This window comes from Elephantulus edwardii, unplaced genomic scaffold, assembly GCF_000299155.1.
Source record: "Elephantulus edwardii isolate Elephantulus edwardi_28Jun2011 unplaced genomic scaffold, EleEdw1.0 scaffold00015, whole genome shotgun sequence".
Taxonomy (NCBI): domain Eukaryota; kingdom Metazoa; phylum Chordata; class Mammalia; order Macroscelidea; family Macroscelididae; genus Elephantulus; species Elephantulus edwardii.
In genome coordinates, this window is record NW_006399765.1 from 9,060,781 (window position 1) to 9,084,341 (window position 23,561).

General features: G+C 41.7%; 1 protein-coding gene across 1 annotated transcript; it reads left to right on the forward strand.

Annotated features, from left to right (window-relative positions):
• Window positions 1–1,689: 1,689 nt before the first annotated feature.
• On the forward strand, window positions 1,690–15,020 carry AAR2 (AAR2 splicing factor homolog (S. cerevisiae)). Its single transcript, XM_006881495.1, has 3 exons — window positions 1,690–2,446; window positions 5,624–5,853; window positions 14,853–15,020. The coding sequence occupies exons 1-3, from the start codon at window positions 1,690–1,692 to the stop codon at window positions 15,018–15,020; spliced, it is 1,155 nt and encodes a 384-aa protein (XP_006881557.1).
• The last annotated feature ends 8,541 nt before the right edge of the window (window positions 15,021–23,561 follow it).

Here is a 23,561-nt window from a genome sequence, read left to right on the forward strand (position 1 = left end):
AAATGCTACTTGAAAGTCTAAACTAATTTCATAACCTGTTAATGAACACTGGGATAAATGGACAGATTAAGAAAGTTATTTGTAGTTATTTTTTTGGTCAGAAAAATTAAATAGGCTTTCAATATTTTTGTATAGGGATTGACCTCCTTTACCTCACTATTTTGGGTGGGGTTTTTTTTAAGAGTGGGAGAGGAGAGCACATAGGATTAAACGGTTTGTGTGTGAAGTATAAAAGTCATGTTTATATATCCAGATTTTGGTTGTGTTTCCAGCTGGAGGGTACATCTTTTGAGAGCAGTGATTGTCATCTTACTCTGGATATTTCCTTTAGTGTCTAGCAAAGGTCCTTGCACTCGGTGAACATTTGTTGAATAAGTAGATGTCTTGAGACTTTATGGTTAGATAATTGTTAGATTTAAATTACAAAGGTTTTTATCAGTGTATCCTCATGAGTAGTAGTTGAAATAAGCAGTCTCATCATTCTCTCTTGTAAATATAGATCTTATACTAACTTTGCCACTTTAATCCACTCTGGGCAAGTAATTCAGAGCTGCTCCTGGCTGTGGGCTCTTTAGGAAGCTGTTTTACCTCCTGGACTGTAAAGGGTTTTAGCTGTATGGTTTTTTTTTAATTGTGATATGAGTAAAAGTTCACAATGCAGATTGATTTTTTCATTCAACCATTCATAAGCGTTTTCTATAACATTAATTAAAATACCCACAAAGTAATTGAACTTACCCACATTCTCTGTGCAGTTCTGATTTCTACAAATCCTGCTCTATCTCTCCATATAGTGATACTATGTTGTTCATCTCATGTTAAGATTTTTTACAAATAAGAGGGTTTGTGGTTAAGCTCTCCATTCAGACCTTCTGTCGATATATAAGTACCTACTTTCCATAATGTCCTAGTTGCTTATTTATTATTATTTTTATTTGAGTGAAAGATTATAAAGTCATATTAGCTTTTTATGCAGTCATTCAGACATTACAGAATTTTAATTGATTAATTAGTTGCAGTTTCTAATCAACTCTTGATTGTCTACTGCCTTTCTCTTCACTCAGCATATCTATTAATTTTTACTTTCCTCTCTCCCTCTTCTCATCCTTGGTAACAGTCATAGTGTCTTAGTCGTAACCTCTCAAGTTCTGAGTCTTCCAGAGGTTTGTGGAAATTGGGATATGCATTTGATTTAATCCTCATTCCCAGATTTGCTGAGATTCTCAAGCACTAGTTTATGGGCAGTTACAATTTAGGATAACCTATGGGGAAAAAGAGTGCTCTTATAGTAGCTTTTAGGAATGAGCAGGGAAAAAACACTGGACTGAAGAGTAGGCTACCCAGGTTCTAATTTAGATCCTTGTTTAACCGTGTATATTGCTCTTTAACCCGTATCTTTTTAGCTGTGAAATGAGTGTTCTTTCTCGTTGAACCAAAACATAAAAATCCTCTTCTCAGCCTCATTTTCCTCATCTGTAACATGAGATTCCTAATTCTTGCCTACAGGATTGTGGTAAGGATTAAAAGAGATTATTACGTCAGGGGTCTAAATCCATGTCGGGCACAGAGACTGCTCAGCAAATGAGGCGTGCTTCTCCAAGTTCTATTTAACGTTTCCTTCTTTCCTTTTCAGCTGTTTTCAAAGGCAAGGAAGAAGGATTCTCCTTTTGAATACCCACCAGTAGCCTCATGGCTACCATGCAGATGGATCCTGAACTTGCCAAGCGCCTCTTCTTTGAAGGAGCCACTGTGATCATTTTGAACATGCCCAAGGGGACAGAGTTTGGCATTGACTACAATTCATGGGAGGTGGGACCCAAGTTCCGGGGTGTGAAGATGATTCCTCCAGGCATTCACTTCTTCCACTACAGCTCAGTAGACAAGTCCAATCCCAAGGACGTGGGCCCTCGAATGGGCTTCTTCCTTCACCTGCAGCAGCGGGGGTTGACAGTCCTGCGTTGGAATGCAGTTCAGGAAGAGGTGGACCTTTCCCCAGCCCCAGAGGCCGAGGTAGAGGCCATGAGGGCCAACCTCCAGGAGCTGGACCAGTTTCTGGGACCATACCCATATGCCACGCTCAAGAAGTGGATTTCACTCACCAACTTCATCAGTGAGGCCATGATGGAGAGGCTGCAGCCTGAGACCCGGCAGATCTGTGCCTTCTCCGATGTGCTGCCTGTGCTCTCCATGAGACATACCAAAGATCGGGTAGAGCAGAATCTTCCCCAGTGTGGCACTGAGTGCAAAAACTACCAGGAAGGCCTAGCTAGGCTGCCTGAAATGAAGCCTAGAGCTGGTACAGAGATCCGCTTCTCAGAGCTCCCTACACAGATGTACCCTGATGGTGCTACCCCAGCAGAGATAACCAGGCATAGCATGGACCTGAGCTATGCCTTAGAAACAGTGCTCAGCAAGCAGTTCCCCAGCAGCCCCCAGGATGTGCTCGGTGAGAAGAAACAAAGCTCTTTGAGACTGGGCCCTGGGATTTTAAGCTAGGTGTTATAGAGCCTTGAATTATCTAGTTCAGTGGTTTCTAAACCTGGCCAGGCAACCATCTCCCCAGTAAACTTGTCAAAGATGCCCAAGACCTTACACACTGGAGGATTTTGATTCAGGATATCTGAAGTAGGGACTCTCACACTATGTGAATCTCAGTCTTGCTTTTGTGAACCACTGATGTAGTCCAGCTTCTCATTTTACATTTTGAGGCCCAGAGAGGGAAAGAATCTGAGCAACTGAGTGGTTGAACTGAGACCAGAATTTAAAACTTTTTTAGTAGCTTCTCACTTGGCCCCTCAGTTTGCTCCTAACTATCAAGATGTTGTCTCTCCATTGGCTTAGAATACAATAGTGATTATTTATTTATTGTTGGGACTATTTTTTCATATTCAAAAAAATGTATGTTCATCATAGAAGAAAAACAAAAGCCACTCCATATCACAACCCACCTAGAAATAACCATTTTTATTTTTTAGTGTCTTTATATATGTGCTTCTTATTAGTCTTTTGTTTTTCCTTTCTTTATGCATTTCTTTGTAGTCATTTTTTAATTATATTTGTTTCTGTCTATATATCTTTCTTTACAATAATAACATTAAAGTGTATCTTTTTTCTAATCTGCTTTCATAGGAACAATTTTCCATGTTACTGGCTCAGTAGTTTCTTGTTAGTGATCACTTAGTGTTTACTGAACCAACCCTCTGTTGATGGGCCTTTAAGACATTCCTATTTTTTCCTTGCTACAAGTGTAAATTGTGGAGCTTCCTCATGTGTACACATTTACAATTAGAAGTGTTGGAGGAAGCATGTTGCATTCTGTCCAGCAGATGGGAACCTGTTAGTCACCTTTGACAGCATTAGGCATGGTGATTTAACACAGCTCTCTTCCAACTGAATTATTGGAAATGGCATCTTGCTTTAATTTATAGCTTTTAGATTGCTCTTTTTGTTGTTATTGGGTATCTTTGAGCCAGAACTGACTCCTAGCTGACCTTGCAGTGAAATTTCAGAGGCAATAAATCACACGGGAGGAGATTGCCCATCTTTCCTCCATGGAGCAGCTGGTGGATTTGAACTGTGAATCTTTTGGTTGACGGTGCAACTCCTTACCACCAGAGCTATACTTAGATTACTAGTAACAGCAATTTTAACATTTTTAATTACAGTTTGTATTTTTTCCTAAAAAAAACGCATATTAAGGGCAATTTTTAGTTTTAAAAACACATTGTAAAAAACAGTTGTCCAGTTAATTTGCTTATCATTGGCCCAGCTGATAAGTAGCATTTTAGTGGGTGCATCTGATGCATTATACAACATTTTCATTTAATAAGTAACTTGACATTCTGATTTAACAATTAATAGAAATACCTTTTTCCACCTCTTAAACATTTTAGTTCTTGGCAAGCTCTGGTGGCCTAGTGGCAGGAAACTGCACTGCAATCCCAGAGGTATGCGGTTCAAATCCACCAGATGCTCTGCTGAAGAAGGAGGAACAATCACCTCCTGTACCAGTCAGATCCAATTTGATGGTACACACATAAAAAGAATAAATAAAAATTATCTTTAAAAAAAAACCAAAACATTTTAGTTCTTGGCAGTGTATCTTATGAAACGGTCTGTTACAAGAATAGTTTTGAACTTACAGTGCTTTGAAATAATTTCTGATCTTAGGATTTTATACTAGTCTAGAAATGTATGATCTTAAACAAATGCCCTAATTTCAGAGAATAAATTCATCTTTAATTTCACAAAGGCAACTGAAGAAGCAAAAATGCCTCTAGTATACAAAGAAAATTTGACTATTTTGAAAATGTTGGTCAAATGTCCACAGTGTTTAGGCCTGGCAACTTGTCAGACAAATCAAATTTAGTTCTACAAGGCAAAGAACAGGGAACTAGCTTTTCTAGGTTTCTGTAGGTAACAGATTAAGCACTATGCATTGAAAAAGGTGTTTGGTGTTGGTCACATAATTTCTTTTTATCATATACATGTATGTGTACCACAGAGCTCTCGTTAAATTTACAGTCACCTTTGAAGTTAAGGAGGACAGCTCTGCTGCTTGGCCAAGGACAGTAGCTTCTGGATCATCAGGTCTCTCTTGTTTGAGATAGGCTCTGGTTGAAATGTGAGAATAATAGCTAATATTTATTGAATACTCCTGTATGCCAGGCTTTATTCCAAATGCTTGCATGTGCTGTATTGACTTGTTTAATCTTCACTATTTCTCTCAGGTAAATTTAGGAATAAGCAGATTAAGAAATTTGTCTGAGGTCACGTAACTACTAAGTGTTGGAGCTGGGATTTGAACTCCGTCAGTCTGGCTTCAGAGCCCATTTTTTTAGTCACCAAGCCTCAATATTAAATCATGAGGTCTGATAATTAAATAAAAATAAATGTGGCTGAGAGTTTTACCAACGGAATGAGTACTCATGCATTTTCCTGTTCTGAGCAGCTCTAAAACTGTTCTCCCCATGGAATCTGTTTTATCTTTCCATTGTTCACATTGCTCCCACATTATAAACCCCCTTAGCCTTATCTATAATATGAGGTAAATACTGACCACCTCATGGAACTGGACTGAGGAATACCTGTTAGAATGCAGCATTTCCCTCACCCTAGAGCAGACCATCTGCTTTAGAATCACTTGGGGAGCTCTGTAGAACTATGGATCCTAAAGCTCCATCATCTGTCTTCAACCATACACTCTGGGGATGAGGTTTGAACAATTTCCTTTCTAGCCAACTCTCTTCATAAAGCTGATAGGCAGTGAGGTTTGGGATTCAGCTAGCATGGGCATGCTTAGTTAACCTTTTAAATGACTGGTAAATACTAGGTATGCCTCTCTTTCCTTGCACTCTGACTTGGCAGAATTCCAGTACCACAGTGTCATCTCCCATGACTTACATTTATTGAAATTCTATAAACGTTTATAGATCACCTGCTAGGTGTAAAACCCTGTGGTAGGCTCTGCAGAACTGACAAGGATAAAAGGCCACCTATTGCCAAGGTCTGGTGGAATTGATTGTCTTGCACACAGCATAAGGTACATGTTGTGCTCTAGAGACCTCAGTGCACACTGGCAGCTCCTCCTCTCCAGATCATTTCTCTTCTCTGCGCCTTTCAGGTGAACTCCAGTTTGCTTTTGTATGCTTCCTGCTGGGGAATGTTTATGAGGCATTTGAGCACTGGAAGCGACTTCTGAACTTGTTGTGCCAGTCAGAAGAAGCTATGGTGAAGCACCACACCCTATACATCAACCTCATCTCCATCCTCTACCACCAGCTCGGTGAGATCCCCCCAGACTTCTTTGTGGACATTGTCTCTCAGAACAACTTCCTCACCAGTACCTTGCAGGTAAGCAGTCTTTGATTGGCAGCCATGTGGGTAAGAATTAAAGTAAGGGTATCTGGAAGGATCCTCAGGAGGGTTGTGTTCTTTAACTTGTTTTATGGCTTTAATAATCAGCTATTTTCATCCACGTTCATGATAGGTTTTTTTAAAAATGGTGATGAATATATCGGTAACCACTGTAGAGACCTTGTTCAGTGAATCTTCATCCTAACTATATTTTCTGGATAGCCATACACAGATGTGATGTGATGTGAGACATTCCTTGTTTCTTTGGCTGAGAAAGCTCTGTTGAACCTGGTGTCAATGAATATATCTGGTGTTCCCATCTACTTTGTGGCAAATGTTCTGTTTTCTTGAGTGTCCTAAGGGACACGCTTCTTGAAGTCCACTCCACAGATGCACTCATGAATGTTGATGGTGGTCTCTCTGGTCACCACTTCAGTGATAGCAGAACTGCCCTCTCACTTTTCTTTTCAGGAACCATAAGACTAGGACCAAGTTGAAAAGCACTTTTTTCTCAGTCTTATTCCAAGACGCAGAGGTTTTCTGATTTCAGTTTCCCGATTTCAGGCTATTCTTGTTCTATTTCTCTCTGCTTGATTGTAAGGTCTTTGCTGCTAGGGAGACTCTTGGGCACCACCCTGTTCCATCTCACCCTCAGAGTACCTAGAATTAGGGTATTTAGAATATTAATCCTCTCCACTCATTTGAGTTACTCAGATTAAAACAATTTTGTCTTTTTGTTTTGTTTTTGCTTTTTTTTTACCTTTAGCTACAAGTTGCTGCAACCCAGTAGAGCAGAATTTTGAAGCTTGTTATTCCCATTGAAACATCTGCAGCTTCTTAGATCTCATTTAAGCATTAAAGTAACTTTGATTTCCTGTTCAAAGAAAATGTGCCAGTTTCTGCAGAGATTCTCTGACAGAAAAAGTGAAATTTGCTTTTAACTTAGCAATTAAATTTTTATTATGCGTGGTAATTAGGGAAAAAGCTTCAAACAATTTACAATCTTCATCTTGTGCTATTTCCTCCCTTTGCAAACAGATTATCCTCCTTTATATACTTGGGACAGCCTCTACCACTCACATTTTGTAACTTTCTAAAGTATAGGAGAGGCAAAAGCTGCAAGCTGTCAGTTTCCTTACTTTCTCATCCTATGTATGAGATCCCCGTGAGACTAGCTTCATACTGGGTGGTTCTTCACTAACTTCCCACTCAGGCTGAGGGAAGGAATGAACATGCAAAAAGTGTCTGTTGACCATTACGCACTATGTTTATCACATTATGTGGGTTCCCTCAGTTCATCTTCTTGGAATTCTGTGAGGCAAGGCAGATCATTCCTGATCCTCACCCCCCCCCCCCTTCACTTTTAAAAATTGAGCATCAGTAGTAAGTGGCAGAGTTGGCATTTGTACGCCCGCCTGAATCTTGTTTAGTGTCTATGTTTATATATCTATAGGTACTGAATACTATATAGGTGTACCCAAGAGGATTCTTGGTTGACATTAGTGGAGACATCATCAGAGACCTGTCTTCTAAAACCAGCCTACTGTTGGCAGGGTCCTGTGGGTAGGCAGCTAACTTAAAACTCTGGCTGGAGGACTTGTGCAGACCAGGGGCATGAATCCATCAAGCTGATGGTTCGAGCCCTGTGTGTTCCAGCTCAGAAAAGTTTTAAAACTGCCTTTTTATTAGCTTTTGCTATAGAAGTTAGAGCTTTCTATTCATCATACAAGGAAAATCTCCCCCAGAGTTTGAGTTATAGGTTGTAGAACCTTACAAGGAAACTCCAGCTCTGGGGATGGGGTGCTGTTCTGATGCAGTTCATGTTGTCACGCCAACATGGAGGCCATACTGGGTCTCTAGCTGGCTGTCCCGCCCATTGTCAGCACATCCGACAGCTGAGCTCTAATTGCTGAGGCTTTGTTGCCAGCAATGATTTATGAAGCAGAAAGGTCCCAGCTGGATTCCTAGATGCCCAGGTGGGGTATGTGAAGCTGATGGTTGGAAAAATTCTGTCTTTGAACTTTTCACCAAGGTAATTTGATGTCATTATTTGGAAGAATCTAGGACAAGCGTGTTTGAAAAAAATGTATTAGCACATGTTTTTGAGCCTTCATTGTATATGGTGTACTGCAAAAAGTGTTGAGGAACACATCTATCAGTTAGATAGGGTTCCTGCCCTTGAGAGATTTGTTCATTGATTTAGCGGGTATTGACCAACCTCCTATTGTGCTTGGTCTTATGTAGACTTTTTTCTAGGACTAGGAATATTGTTATGAGCAAAACAGAGCCCTTGGCTTGGAACTCCTATTTGGATGGGATAGTAAAGTAATTAACCGAATAATTGCAGATTGTGAATAGTATTTTAGACTGCCAGGCCTTTTGGTCTCGTCTAGGTTGCATCCAGGTATGTCAGCCACGATGTCTCCCAGCCTTCGCCTCCTGAGGAGCTGCTCCAAATGCAGCTGTGAATTTCTTTCTCTGAAATTTTTAGTGTGGTTTCTCATTGCTTAGAAAATTAATATTCCAAACAGGTCACAAAGCCCATTCTGATTTGACTCCTGCCTGACTTCAGCTTCCTCTTCCTCTTTCCCCATTTTCTTCTACTAGCACTAGAGACAGAGGCTTTTTTGTAAGTTCCCAGACATGCCTTGCTGTTTCATGCTTTCTTGATTGAACCTGATTTTCCATCTGCCTGGTGTGTACTTGATCATCCTACAAGGTGCCCTCAAGGCATTACTGTCTGTGAAGCCATCTCTAATCTTTGTCTCCTTACCATCCTAGTAGCCTATCTTGTACTTACCACTGTTACATTGCATGGATTGTGCTTGCTGAAATGAAAACATTTTCTGGCTCCCTCACTGAGCCCTGCACTCCTTTAAATAAGACCTAGTGTTTTGTTCACCTGGTTATTTTCAGCACCTTGTACAAGGCCATGCATCTACCAAGTTTGTGTTATTGCTTGCTTTTAGACAGAAGGAGCACATAATTCTTATGACAAACTAAATGGATGGCTATAATCTCATAGATGGATGGCTATAATCTCATAGATAATAGTGAAATCTGACCAACAGGGATTAGGAGTGCCAAAGAGGTCATGGTCATTCTGGCTGGGATTGAGATTTGAGGTAATAGACTATCAGCAGTGATTTTATGTGAAAGGGACATTTGTCTTAAGAAATGACTGAGATTTTAACAGACATAATCTGGAAAAGATGTTAAAAACTTTTTTTCTTTTTTTAAAATTGATAATGGAAAGTCACATTGATCCTGTCTTGGCAGTGATAATCCAGTCCCACACACAGAGGCATTCACTCAGAGTATTTGTGAGTGAATGAATCAGCCCATAAAAGCCTTCCTCAGCCAGCCTCCTGCTCTCCCCCCAGGTAGTCAAGTAAGTGGAATTGGCTTGCTTGCTTATTGGGGAGCTTAAATGGCTACTCACCCATGGAGAGGAACTGATGTTTGTACATGTAAGCACTTAAAGACGGCTTCGTTAGGTTGTATAAAATCAGCCTCGTAATGGCCTCTGCAATTTAATTTTTTTAGCCTTTCCCATGTGAATCCCTTTTGAATAGATGCCACTAGTTTTTACAAATCCCTTAGATTTAGCTTGAATAAAAATAATTTACTTTGCACAAATTAATAGAGTTTTGTTTTTATAAAGCAATTTAAATCACCTTAATTTATTTAGAACCACTGAAAGGGTAATCTGAATTTAATAACATGTGGGAAAGTTACTTATATACAGAGTAAGAGTTCTTATTCTGAGTGCACGGCATTTATGCATACAGTCATATAACCAGTTTGGGGTTTTTTCTTTGTGTATAAATAATTTCCAACTTCATTTCTTGCCTATATTCTAAATGCCAGTGTCCATCTTTAATTCTGGAAGGAAACCATTGGTTCTAGCAATGATATCTCTAGTATTTATATTATAATATCAGAGGTGATAAATTATCTCCTGCTCCCTGCTGTCACTTTCTCTCACTTGCTGGGCATTATCTTGTTTGGCACTCAGAACAGTGGGAGAAGTTAGGTATATAGTCTCACATGTAATCCACAGATGTGGAACAAGATCAGGTGGTAACATAATTTTGCACAAGATCACAGAGCTAGTGGGTTGCAAGGCTGAGCTTTGAATTCTAAAGCTTATGGTGGGCAACCATATGATTAGGGAGGTCTGGTGACCTAGTGTCAAGAAGCAGTGCTGCAATTCTAAAAGCACATGTTTCGAATACACCAGCTGCTCTTTGGGAAAGGATGGGTAATATCTTCCCATGCAGTTACTGCCTCTGAAAACCTGCTGGAGAGTCAGCTATGGGCTGGTTCTGTCTCAGTGGTACACAACAACAACAACAACCGTATGATTAGAGCCCCAATTCTCTAATTCTTTAAACCAGCCTCTGTTAACTGCACTTAGTGTACTTGATTCCTAGAGTTTTTCACCTTCCCATTTTCATTATGAAGTGACAGTTTTTGTTTCTAACACCATTTCTTCTTCTGAAAGTGGAAATAAAATGTTCTGCCTCAGGTTAGCTTCATTCTAAGTTGATAATCTTTTGGGAATTGAAAAAAACTAGGAAATTTCATCTTGTTTCTCTAGCCAAAAATAAAGATAAAGTAGTGAGTCAGCTATCTTCCTTGATATTTTTAATTTCTCAAGGTGACCTGCCTGAACTGAATTTATCTAATTTGGATTTAAAAAGCTTTTACATTTATGACTAATTTCCGTTTTTTTTTAATAATACATAAACCTTATGGTTGAAGTAGTAATGATTTTTTTGTTTGAAGAAAAATGCCAAGTGGGTGTGCTTTTTGTTTTAGACCAGTTGTTTGCAAAATGTTATCTTATTTCGAAAGTATTTTTGAAATATCCAGGGTTAATCTGCTAGTATAATGATGATTCATTTCTCAGTGTTAAAAAATATTAACTTGATTGTACATTAGTAAATAAAATAATCAGATCATTATTAAATTTTTTGACGTGTTGTTGAGTACTGTTGAGTCAGAACTGATTCATAGCTAACCCTCCAGTGGGTTTTCAGAGGCAATAAATCACATGGGAGAAGATTGCCCATCCATCTCCCATAGGGCAGCTGGTGGATTCAAACTATGTGCTTTTGAGATTCTAGCACAACTTCTTATCACTAAATCACCAGAGCTCCCAATTTTTTTGAAGAAGGTATAACATTAATCTGAAAGCAGGAAACTCAAAGTAAATTATTACTTGAAAATTAGGAATAATCTACAAAACTTTAATGAATTGTGAGGAATTTTTTTAAAATTGCAAATTTTTAAAACTACAGTAGAAAATGGATCAGTGGATACCAGGCGTAGTAATAAGGGGAAAGTTTGGAAAGGACAGGAGAATGGAGTTTTTAAGGTGATGGAGTAGTTGCGTGGTATGTATGTTTGTCACAGCGAATTGAACATTTGACGTGAGCGGTGTTATTGGTATATATTTCAGTAAAGTTGGTGTTAAAACCTAAAAGACTGAACCTTGAGTCCTTGGCACTGCAGCAGGGACTATTCTAGAAACACCTACCCTCTAAGTAGTGCCACATAGAGTGATGCCAGAATATAACTAACTAGAATGCATTACTTATATGTCAAGAAAAAAAAAGGGCCTTGATAGGGGAAAAGATATTAAAATAAGATTTCTCAACTTGAACTGCTTCTCACTAATATTTGTCACTGTCTGATGTGACATGCTCAGTGTTCTCGGCTCTACAAGTGGATCGATAATGCTCTGGTCTTCCTTCCACCTATAAGGTTTATAATAAAGATTAAATTGGCAAGTTCTCTAAAAAGATGAAACACTTTTCAAATGAGAAGACTTGGTTTTTTAGACAATTTTTATTTTACTAGTTCATTTTAGTGTCAGGCAGTTTTGGGGAGGTAAGAGGGAAGCAGAGGTAGATTACCCAACAGGTAAGGTAAGCGCAGGCTTATTTGTCCTTCCTCATTGATCTGTTGTGCTCACTAAGCAAGCACAAGTTAGCAAGTTAAGAAGGACAGATAAATAAGTTTGTGCTGCTTACCTTGCTAGCTAAATACTCCATCGCTCTCAGCTTGCAGATTTGTAAAGAAAAAGTTTTGATTCTGTGGGTAAATGCTGCAGAGAGATACCCGCCATTCTTAGAGGCAAGACTTTTGGTGTGGTAAGAATTATATGTGGTTTGAAATTACTTAAGGATTAGTAAGTAAGCACAGTAAGTCTATGCCTACCTTGACTGTGGGGTAATCTGCAACTGATGGAAAAGATAACTGAATAAGGCCAGCTTATTCCAGCCTCTTATTGCCAGCCATTACTAAATACAGTGTAGGCCCTAATTCTGTGTCAGTCCTTGGGCGATATGCTGTGTGGGCTACATTGATAATCAGAATGTTTTCCTGGCTTACTGATCACTGTGATGCAAGCACAGTGAAGTAAATGCCATAAGGGGGCTCAGGCAAAGAGCTCAGGTAACGCAGAGGCTGGAGCCGTTCTTTTCAACTTGGGCTTTTGTAAGAGGCATGCCACACAGAGGAAGTGGCTTGTGAGTTGGTGACATTGCAAGTGCCTGGTGAGACCCTTATTCTGTTTAATAGCATCACATAGTTACTGAGCAACTACTTTGTGCCAGGCAGTGTGCAAAAGTGAACAAAAAGTGAATATTCGTAGCATCTAAGCCATCTGTTAGGTGCTTTTTTTCCTTTCCATATTTTATTAATTTTCATAAACATTTACAGAGATTTTGGGTTTCCATTCATTCATTGTTGCACTATTCTCTCTACCCTCCTCCCAGTTTGTTCTTGTCCAAATGTGTTAGGTGCTTTTTAACCTATTGGGTTCTGTGCCAGGAGTATGGCATGCAGGTATAAAAAGGGGTTGCTCCTCTGGAGTCAGTCCTCATCTTATGGGAGAGATCGATGGTAAATGGACTGTTACTGAGATTGAAGCTGTAATTTCGGTAACCTCAGGTGCTGAGCGAGCAAGGAGGAGCACTTTTTTCTACCTAGTTACCTAGATGAAAGAGAAGAAATGAGAGAATAGAAAAATATTAAAAGCAGAAGGAAAACATATATATACAAGAAGCAATGAAGAAGGCAATAGATCATGTTTAGGCTACCGCTAAACATGGCTAGAGAGGAGGGCTATGTAGAGAGTAACACAATTTACTTTGTAAGGAAGGGAACAGGAAGAGACTTTTGCTGTTAATCCTCTGAGACCTCTGGGGATGGGCCCATGAGTGTGCAGGACCTCCAGAGCTAATGCTGTTTAAAACCAAGGCTTCTGCGCAGGGCCCTCCTCAGCGGAGTTCAGCTGTGCTCCAAATTCAGCACTCCACAGCAGGCCCCATTAGCTGCTTGCAGACGAGCCACTGGCCCTCCTCATTGCCCTTTTGCCACTGTGATCACATAGTCTCTCTAATTAGTTATTGATCTGACATTTGTTGTGGCTGTGCCTCCTACTCCTGTATTTAGTCAATTCATAAGTTAATGAAGCCAAATTCTGTACTTCCCCCTGCTACTTCTTCCTCAGCTACCCCTCCAACAAAATGGCTCCAAACAAGGACTACTGAGAATGAGTCTTAATCTCAACAGTAGAAAGATAGTGGAGAAGAGGTTGGTGGAGGTGTTATTCTTGGAATGAGTTGCAGAGTCCTTCTAGTGCCTTTGTTGTCAGGTGTCTTAGACCCAGAATCATGCCATGGTGGACTGAGGGCCAGCCGTACTGAGGACAATGATATCAAAGAGCTGTTTCTCCTTTCCTGCTCATGTGTTGGTGGAGTAGTCCTTCGTAGCATATGGGCAATCTTGAGTAAGGCCACACTTCCTTTTTGCATAGTTTTGATCCAGTGATTTAATTCCTCTTAGCCTCAGTTTCCTTAAGATAGATATTGTGGTATAAGGAGGATTAGTGGGGTTGTTAAAAGAGATTAGGATCCAAAGACAAACTGAGTGGAGTTTTCTGAAAATTGTTTTATGCCTCTGCCTATGTTGCATTGGTGGGGATGGTGTTATGTACCCTCTCGCCAGAATAGACTCATAGCTGATCCTCCCGCAGATTTTCAGATGCATTTAATTGCATGGGAAGAGACTGCTCATCATTCTCCCGCAAAGCAGCTGGCAGATTTGAGCCACATTGCTTCATATTGGCAGCATAATTCCTTACCAGTAGGCCACCAGAGCTCCCTATGTTGCATTACAGGAAACTAAGTTATAAAGAACAGTGAAGACAACTTTTAAAAAAAATTTTGTGTGTGTGTGTGCCGTCAAATCGGATCTGACTGGTACTGGAGGAGATTGCCCTTCTTCTTTAGTAGAGCATCTGGTGGATTCAAACTGCGTACGGCAGTGATTACAGTGAATGAAGACAACTTTTAAGAAGAGAAGCTTCAGATTGGTAGCCTGAGGCCCATTTAAAAGCATAGTATTGCAGTTCATCCCATTGACTTGGGTCCTGGGATTTTGTGGGCTTCAAGGACTTATGAGCCCCAAGTCTGTCTTAATACCAGCTAATATAGTTACTTCTTCTTCCTCTGAGTTACTGATTGGGCACTCTGGTACATCTTCAGGGTGGTGGCCCTCTTTGGCCTTACTCTCAGTCATTTTTAATTTAAAAGCTTCTAGGCTAGACTCTAACAGGGTGTTTAATAACAGACACTCTACCCGGGGATGTGTCCCCGAGGCTGAGCCTTGCCTCTGCCAGGGGGCTGGGGATTGTCTTTACCGGAACTTTTGGGGAGCTCCTGTGTCCCTGCAAGTGAGGCATGTGGGTTCCGATCCACGTTTGCACAGGGTAGTAATTTTCCATTCTAGTCCTGTCCCAGCTTCTCAGCTGGGTTTGGACCTTTTTTCTTGGTTTGGGGGGAACACAGCAGGTGTCCTGGGCCCTCGCCAGCAGCAGCTGATCCATTCGCCCCAGAGAGCTGAACACCATAAGGAAATTTCCACAGTCTTCTCGGCCCCCTCTGTGTTTTCAAGAGTGACTTATCCTCTGTTCTCTGTAGGTTTTCTTTTCCTCAGCCTGCGGTGTTGCCATGGATGCCACCCTGAGGCGGAAAGCTGAAAAGTTCCAAGCTCACCTGACCAAGAAGTTCCGGTGGGACTTCGCTGCAGAGCCCGAGGACTGCGCCCCAGTGGTGGTGGAGCTCCCTGAGGGCATTGAGACTGGCTAACTCTGGAAATACTCTCAGTCGTGGGATCCCTTCCTACACAGTTACAGCCTGGCCTCTTCAGTCACCCCTTCCGATCCTGGAACCTGCTCAGGCAGCAGTTCCACCAGATTCTGCAGAAATGGAGCCAGAGTTTCCTTCTTCATTAGTAAACAGTTTCCTTCAGTGTACAGGAAGCTCGACTCATCCTGAAAGCACATGCCCCATCAGCTCGCTATTGGTGCTAATGTGACTGAGTTTCAGCAGCAATGAGTTCCTTTGAAATGAGAAGTTGAACCAAAAGCATAAGAGACCCAATTGCAAGAAATCCTGGATTGCCCAGAACGTCTGAACTGGTCGCTGGTGGCTTTATTTTTTTTAGACAGAGTAATGGGGAGTGGGGAAAAGAACTAGAATTTCTGCCTGCTTGTGTTGAATGGGATATATCACAGAATATGTGAGCCACTTAGTTCTGAAGAGCCCCAGATTGGGAAGAGGGTAACATTGGATACAGTTGGATTGAGTCTGACAAGTATTCAACTCTATCTTTCCCAACTAAATCCCATTCTCAGGTCCAGAGGCACCAATGGGTAATCCCAAGACTAATGTGGTGTCTAGCTTCGGGAGCCTCTCTGGTGCCACTTATCTCCCTTCTGTCCCATTCTGAGGCCTCAGATATCAAAGGGAGACTCTTCAGACTTACTGTAGCCACTGGGACTGCTTCTTCAGGCCTAAAGATTCCACAACAAAAAGAAAGGTTCTTGCCCTGGGCAGTCTTGAGGCCCTTTTGAAGTTTTGTGCATTTTCTTCAGTACTCTGGAGAGGACCTGAGTCAGTCTGAGTCTGCCCAGTCCTGCTGTGGAGTTGTCAGCCATTCAGTCAATGCTTCCAGTTGCCCAGGAGTCTTGAGGGCATGACCATTGTGCTGTATGTTTGGACAGCCACACTGGTCCTGCCATCCTGCCTTCAAACTACTGTTCATGGATCTGAGTCTCTGTGCTTTCCTCTCCCCAGAATTGGGACTTGCATCCGGTTTTTTAATTAAAATCCTTGCTGATTAAGATTTTTGTTCCACTTGTTTCCTTGGAAGTTTTTTTGTTGTTTTTTTCCCCCCAAAGAGTGTAATATACATTAAAGTATTTGCATTTAAACAAAATCACTTGTATGAGTCTTGTTACTCTGCTCAGTTGCCAAAGCAGTGGGGCCACTGTCTTTGGACTCATCGCCTACTGAACACCCAGGAAACCCTGCTCAACCCATCACTGGCCCTCTCAGTCCTGCAGGAGGCCAGCAGCCAGCATTGCCTCATGTTACCCTTAGACAGCTGAAACAGGGAGCACCCAAAAGAGGAATGAGGCCTTGTGCCTTCATAATACTCTGCAGCTTCACCTTATGTGAATTGGCTATTTATTTCTCCCCCAAAAGACTGCGTGGCGAGCTTGTTAAAAGTACAGATTCCAGAAGAATGGAGCACTGATTCGTGCTACAACATGGATGACCCTTTACAACATAGTGCTAAATGAAAGAAGGCAGACACAAAGGCCGTCTATTTTATGATTCCATTTCAATGAAACGTCCAGAATAGCCAGCAACTCCATAGAGCAAAAAGTAGATTGGTGGTTGCCAGAAGGGAGGGGACTCTGGAATGGGGAGAGATTGCCAGTGGATATGAGGTTTCTTTCTGGGGTAAGGAAAATGATGGTTGTACAACCTTGCAAATATATTTAAAACTACTAACGTGTACGTTTTAAAGTGGTGAATGTGACGATGTATGAGTTATATTCCACAATAATTTAAAAGTGCAGATTCCTGAGTCCTGCTTTGCACAGTTACAGATGAATCTGCATGGGGCTTGAATTCTGAAATACATTGATTTTTGAGAAACATCTTGTAGAAGTAACAATGTGATGCTTAGCACTGAAACTCCACTGGGACAGAATTTGTCTCCCTCTAGAATTGTCAGGACAGCTAGAAGTTGGGTCATGTGATCTTGCTTCTCAGACTTGTTAGTCTTCCCATGTCTTCTCTTTCTTTTTTAAACTAGGGGTTAAAGAAAAGTTGGTACTCTTTACTAAGTGTTTTGTTATTTCACTTAATTCTTCCAACAGTCATATATGATAAGTACTATTGTCACATTTTACTAATGAGAAAGTGGGCTCAGCTTAAATTGTTTTGCTGAGGTTACACAGCTATTAAGAATACTCGTCAAGCTCTAATTTCTTGGTGTCCATGGCCTTGGCCATTGTGTCCACTACTTTACATTACAGTCTCCTGGTCCTTGTCTGTCCAGGGTAGTCTGCCTCTCCATGATGATCAACTAGATTTTGTCTTGGCTTTCCAGGCAGCCTGCTGTGGGACCCCAGGCTTTAGTCTCTGTGTGTGTAAAACAAGGGAGTTGATTTGGATTCTGTTTCTGATAACAGATTCTTCAGGATCCTGTTTATAAGTGAGTCTTTGTGCTGTTTTAATGTTGGGGTATTTTTACCCCAAAAGAGAATATGCACTTGGAATAATATGGGTGGACTGCAAGAAAAACAATAGGTCTCTTGCTTGTGGCTGGAATAACAGCAACTCCAGGTCCTATCCTGCTGGCAGCGTTCTCTACGTCTTTGATGGGGGAAAAAAATTAAAAGCAAATACTGTGTCATAAAAATAACATAAATTTACAGGGTGGGGTGTTTGGGGTTTTTTTAAATTTTTATTATTTTTGTGTGAGTGTACCATCAAATCAGATCTGACTGGTACAGGAGGAAATTGTCCCTCCTTCCCAGGCAGAGCATCTGGTGGATTCGAACCGTGCGCCTGTGGGATTGTAGTTTCAGGTCCTTGCCACTAGGCCACCAGAGCTCCCCTAGGGTGGGGTGCTTTTTAACCCTCAAATTTTTTCCTATGCACACTACATAAATCATATGCCTGTGTGCATTATTTATGTGGGTGTATTATATGTGGGAAAATACGGTAATTATTACTTAATACTTGCAGTATTTTTGGAAGGCAGGAGCCTTCCAAATAGAAGCAGTGGCATTGCTGATCTGTAAGCTCCCTTCCATTTCTGACACATCTAAAAGTGAACCTATTGGCAGCATTTGGCCTGGTTTTGAAACCCCTCAAATGTAGGCCTCCCGGGGTCTGGCTCTTATTTGCAAGGCTGGCTTATCCTATTAACAAAATCGGCAGAGGTAGTGACTTTCCAACCCCTTCTACTGTCCCTGTGACAAGCCCACACTGCTTCAGGTCTCGCTCCATCTAATTTCTCACTGCTTGAGCAGTGGAGGAGTTCCCTGCTGTTGATTGCCTCTTAGCACCAGTAATTATTTTCCCATCGTCACCTCTTGTAAATATTATTTAATATTCTCAGGGCACTGTGCCATGTTTGTCCCTCCGGCAAATCAGACTTTGGCTTGACCAAGAAGCCATCCCCTGCTGAAACGGGCTGAAAATAAACAATGACCGCAATGGACAAAGCCAACATTGAGTCATACTGCCAGGTTGGGCAGAGTGGGGCTTCTCACTGGACTGTCAATCCCATGAGGCTGTGTGGTCCTGTGATTCATAATCTTGCTGCAGACCACTAAGCTTCCTCCCCTTGAAGTTAATGCTGTCTGCCGTGGGTTTGACTTTACTTACTTCTGTCTCTGAAGTGTCCAAAGTCTCAGGTGCTGCCCACTAAGTCCCCCAGGCTCCTGCTATGGTCTGGCCTTCATGTTGAGATACAGGATGAATGCCAGAAATAATGTTAACTGCTCACTGTTGAGGTGGGGAGAGTGGCACATAATCTCTGGTTTCCAGTCCTTTCCCATCTCCAGGTGTCACAGAAACCGTTTTTCTGGATCTGTGCTTACCCCTGTAGACCTGTTGATTTCTCTGGGGGGAAAAAAGGAACCTGGGAGCTGCCATGCTGCTTAGTGAGAGGAAGGTTGATGGAAGGAGTATCTCAGTGGAACTGGCCAGTATCAGATGGCCCCTGGGAGAGAAAACAAGTCTCTCTTCCTTGGATCTTCTTCTTCTTTTCCCAGATGTCTCCACTGACTGTTTCTTTAATTAGAAGTATTTTTTTCTTTTTTAAATTTTTTTTTATTGTATTATTTTTACGTGTACCATCAAATCAGATCTGACTGGTACAGGAGGAGATTGCCCCCTCCTTCTCCAGCAGAGCATCTGGTGGATTTGAACCGCTTTTTTTTTTCTTAACCTGCCTTAGTTCTGGGCTCTATACATTCAAAGGGATCCTGACAGGCAGAGGTTTACCATGAAGAGACAAAGGATAACATGAGAAGCAGTGGGAAGGAAATGCAGGACTCTCACTCGAGTAGAGCTACCAATGGAGCCTTTTAATGAGGTGGTCTCTGCCTTCTGAGCCTGTGGGAGAAGTTACAGGAACATCCACATCAGCTTCCTCATCTAGCCAGTACTTGCCACATGGATCCTTGTTTACCACCTTCTGTGGAGCTTTTGTCTTAGAGAAGGGAAGCCAGACTATCAATGTAATAAGTAGATTATAGAGTTTATTAGCTATGATAAATACTCTGGGGGGGGAACTCTCAGAGCTGTATTAGGAGAAATTGAGAATTCTGACAGAGTGATGGAGAGACATCAGATGCCATCATCAAGCCACTTTGAGGTCGTAGAAACTCCATGTATGACAGAATGAAACCTTGCTTGGTCCTGCACCATCTTCACTGCCGCATCCATGGCATTGATTCATCCATTGAGGGTCATACCAAGTATGATAGTCAGGGGTCAGACTATCCAAAGTAAGGCAGGTGAAGTCTCACCATCCTTGCCTCTTTAGGAGATTTGGAGACGAGTGAGTCATGGCAGTATCTAGAAGAAGAGTGTTTCAGACAGAGTGAACAGTATATGCCAAGGCTCTGAGGCAGGATCATGTTCAGTGTGTAGGGATTGACAAGAGGTCAATAGCTGGGGTAGACTGATCAAAGAAGATGGAGCCAAAAGCAGAGAGGTTAGAGAGGGACAAGATTGTTTCGGGCTTATGAATTATGAACTGTTGTAAGAACTTTTTATTTTACTTCGAAGTGGCAACCCATTAGAGCACTTTAATCAGAGAAGTGACACCATCTAACTTCTGTTACAGTTTGAACAGTATGGCTGCTATATTTGACGTAGGCCATTGCGGGGCAGGAGTGAAAGCAGGAAAAAAAAAGAAGGCTAGTGTTAAGAATTCAGGTGAGAAAATGGTGACTTAAGAAGACCAGGCGTGAATGCTAAGACTGTCTTCATGATTCAGGTGAGGAACTCTGCTAGCCTCCAATCTCCACTTCTCTGAAACTCAGAATCTGGGAAGAGTACCAGCTCATTGCGTCCTGCTTCTTCCTTCTCTACTGTTAGGACGTCAAACATTTCTAGTTCCAAATGGCTATGCTTCCCACTTGGTAGGAGGAACACTGAGCAGGAATTCACAAGGGCTGTCACAGGAGTTCTGGTTAATGGATTGATGATGCCAACTTCAGATGAGTCTACTGAGCTGCAGTTGGGTAAGACAGGGACCCTCTGAGAGATTGAGGTAAAATTTTTCATGTGGACATGAGAGTTATGGGCATAGAAAACTCTGTTAGCACTAATTTTTCCAAGTCAGGAATCATTCATACATCTACTTCCACTATTGAATTTTAATGGAATTAGAAGTGCTTGCTTTGAGTTAGCATGCACTGGAGGCCTCCCTCCTCCATGCTGGGCACTGTGTTGGATCCTTTCCCTAACAGTTTGGAATACCAGTTCTGCAAGTAAGGTCTTATCATTTCTCATCTTACCAATGAGGAAACCAAGGCTCGGGGAAGTGAAGTTGCAAAGTTGCTAAATCTGAGAGCTGGAACTTGTGCCCAAGTCTTCCCTTGCTACTGCATAGCACTTCTTAATATGGACAATTATATGATCTGTGGTGATTACCAGTGGGCCATAGGCTGTCTGCCTGACAAATGACATTATCAGCCACTTATAGGGGACATGGGCAGGTCCTACCGGACTTCCAGTTTACAAGATTTGGCTCATTATTTCCACCTGGAGTCGGGCCTGTGGGCACACTGAGACAGCTTGGCTCCTGGTGAGGAACCTCTGGTTGTAGGACAGCTTCTAGAAGGGAGGAAGGGAGTAGCACATGGTCCAGAAGAAGCTGTTCTTCATCAGTCTCAGGGCCATGGAGAGGCTGCTCAGGGGAGGAAGCCCCCACCCATCCCTGTTGTAGAAGGATTGCTGTCAAGTTTTGCAAAAGACTTTCTTTGCTTTCAAAAAAAGCCACACGATGTGAGGCCTCTGAAGATCGTTTTAATGACTGACATCCTCCAGTTAGGGATTTGTCTCAGCCATCCTTATATGAATTAATGAGCCAAATACCTTTACTCCAAGTCCAGCATCCTGTAGATGGTGAGATAAGGGCAGTTAACGGAGGTCTCTGTGATACATTTTGAATGAAGGAGGCTGCCCCATTACTCACATCATTTTTGATTGTCTATTTTATGGTTTTTGCCCATTTTTATGTTGGCATCTTCATAGTGTTTAGTTTTGGTTCTTTCTAGTATGTATTTATTAAAAATCAAACCAAATCAGTTGCCATTGAGTCAATTCTGCCTCCTAGTGACCCCCTGTGTTTCAGGGTAGAGCTATGTCCCAAAGCATTGTCACAAGTAGTTCACCAGGTGTTTTTTTCAAAGTACTGCTGTGTGGATGCCAACTCCTAGCCTTTCAGTTAACAATCACATTATATTAACCATTTGCACCAAACAGGGACTCCTTGTATTTGTCTTAATAGTATCCTAATATTATAAATATTCACCTTTTTAATTTTAGCATGTTTTAAAATATATGGCTTATTTTATTAATGTATCTAATATCTTTTGCTACATTAATAAGCCATACAATTGTCTAGAGGGATCTCTGGTGGCCTAGTGGTAAGAAACTGCACTGCAGTCCTGAACGCATGTGGTTCAAATCCACCAGTTGCTCCATGGGAGAAGGATGGGCAATCTCCTCTCACCCCTCGTGCAATTAACTGCCTCTGAAACCCCACTGAGGGGTCAGCTATGGGTCAGTTCCTACTTGATGGTACTTAACAACAACAGTATGTCTAGCTTTTTCTTTTATCCATTGCTTTAATGGAGCTCTTTTGGCCTAGTGGGTAAAGAGTTGTACTGCTAACCCAAAGATAGGTGATTGAAATCTACCAACTGCTCCTCGGGAGAAAGATGGGCAGAAATCTCCCATACAATTACTGCTGCTGAAAAATCCTCTAGAGAGTCAGCTATGAGTCCATTCCAACTTGGTGACAACAACAAGGCTATTTTTTAATGCTTAAAGTCCAAGTCTGTTACCACGGACCTCTTAAAAATACTGGAGAGCACTAATGTCAGTTTCAAGATTAAAGTGCACCTAGTTCATTCCATAATCTTCTCAATCACTTGCTATATAGCAGAGAGCTGGACAATGAATAAGGATGACAGAAGAAGAATTGATGCCTTTGAGTTGTGGTGTTGGAGAAGAGTACTGAATATCCCACGGACTGCCAAAATAACAAACCAATGTGTCTTGGGAAAAGTGTAGCCAGAGTGCTCCTTGGAGGCACAGATGGCAAAGCTTTGTCTTTTTGTATTTTGGACATGTAGCTAGGAAAAGCTATTCTTTGGAAAGGGACATCATGTTTGGAAAGATGGAGGGTGAGTGAAGGAGAGGAAGACGAATCCAATGAGATGGATTGACACAGTGACTTCAGCAATGGGCTCTAATGTGGCAGAAAGGATAAGGACAGTACAGGATAGGACAGGGTTCAACTTGGCTATTGATGGGTTGTACTCAACTCAGTGATGCCTGGCAACAATAAAATGTCCATCTTAACATGAGACGTATATTAACCATGTTTTGTTTTAGGGTTCCCCAGCATGACTCTTCTTTGTTTTGCCACAGTCAAAGTCACATTTTCTTAGCAGCTCTTAAGCTCCCCACTCTACATCTGTTGTCTCGTTCATTCAGTGAAGTTTCTGGCCTAACATACAGCATCACACCCCATCCTTATCCTTTCCTGAACCACCAGGGTCTTCTCACAAGTATGCCTGATCCCCACTTACCACCAGAATTACACATACATCTGGAATTTGGTACCATGCTGGTGGTGTGCAGTGTTTTTTTACTTTGCTTCTTGGGGGCTAGAACCATATTCTGAATCATTTGTGCTTCAAGCATAGGACTAAGCATGATGATAATTTGACTGGAAGATCTCCCTTCCTGTCCAAGAAGTCTCCACTTCTACATTAAAGGCCCCTAGAGGCTCTGTCTAACATACTTTGGACATGTTGTAAAGAGGAGGGACCAGTCCTTGGAGAGGGACATCATGCTTGGGAGGGTGGAGGAACAGCACAGGAGAGGAAGGCCCTCTATGAGGTGGATTGATTCAGTGACTGGGGTAATCGTGATAGGTGTATCAGAGACAGTGCGACTGGCACAGAACAGAGCAGAGTTTAGGGCTGTTGTACATAGGGTCGCTATGAGTCGCAAGTGACTCGACGGCACATAACAACAACAACAGACTGACCAGTGGTGGCTTTACATTTGGATTAC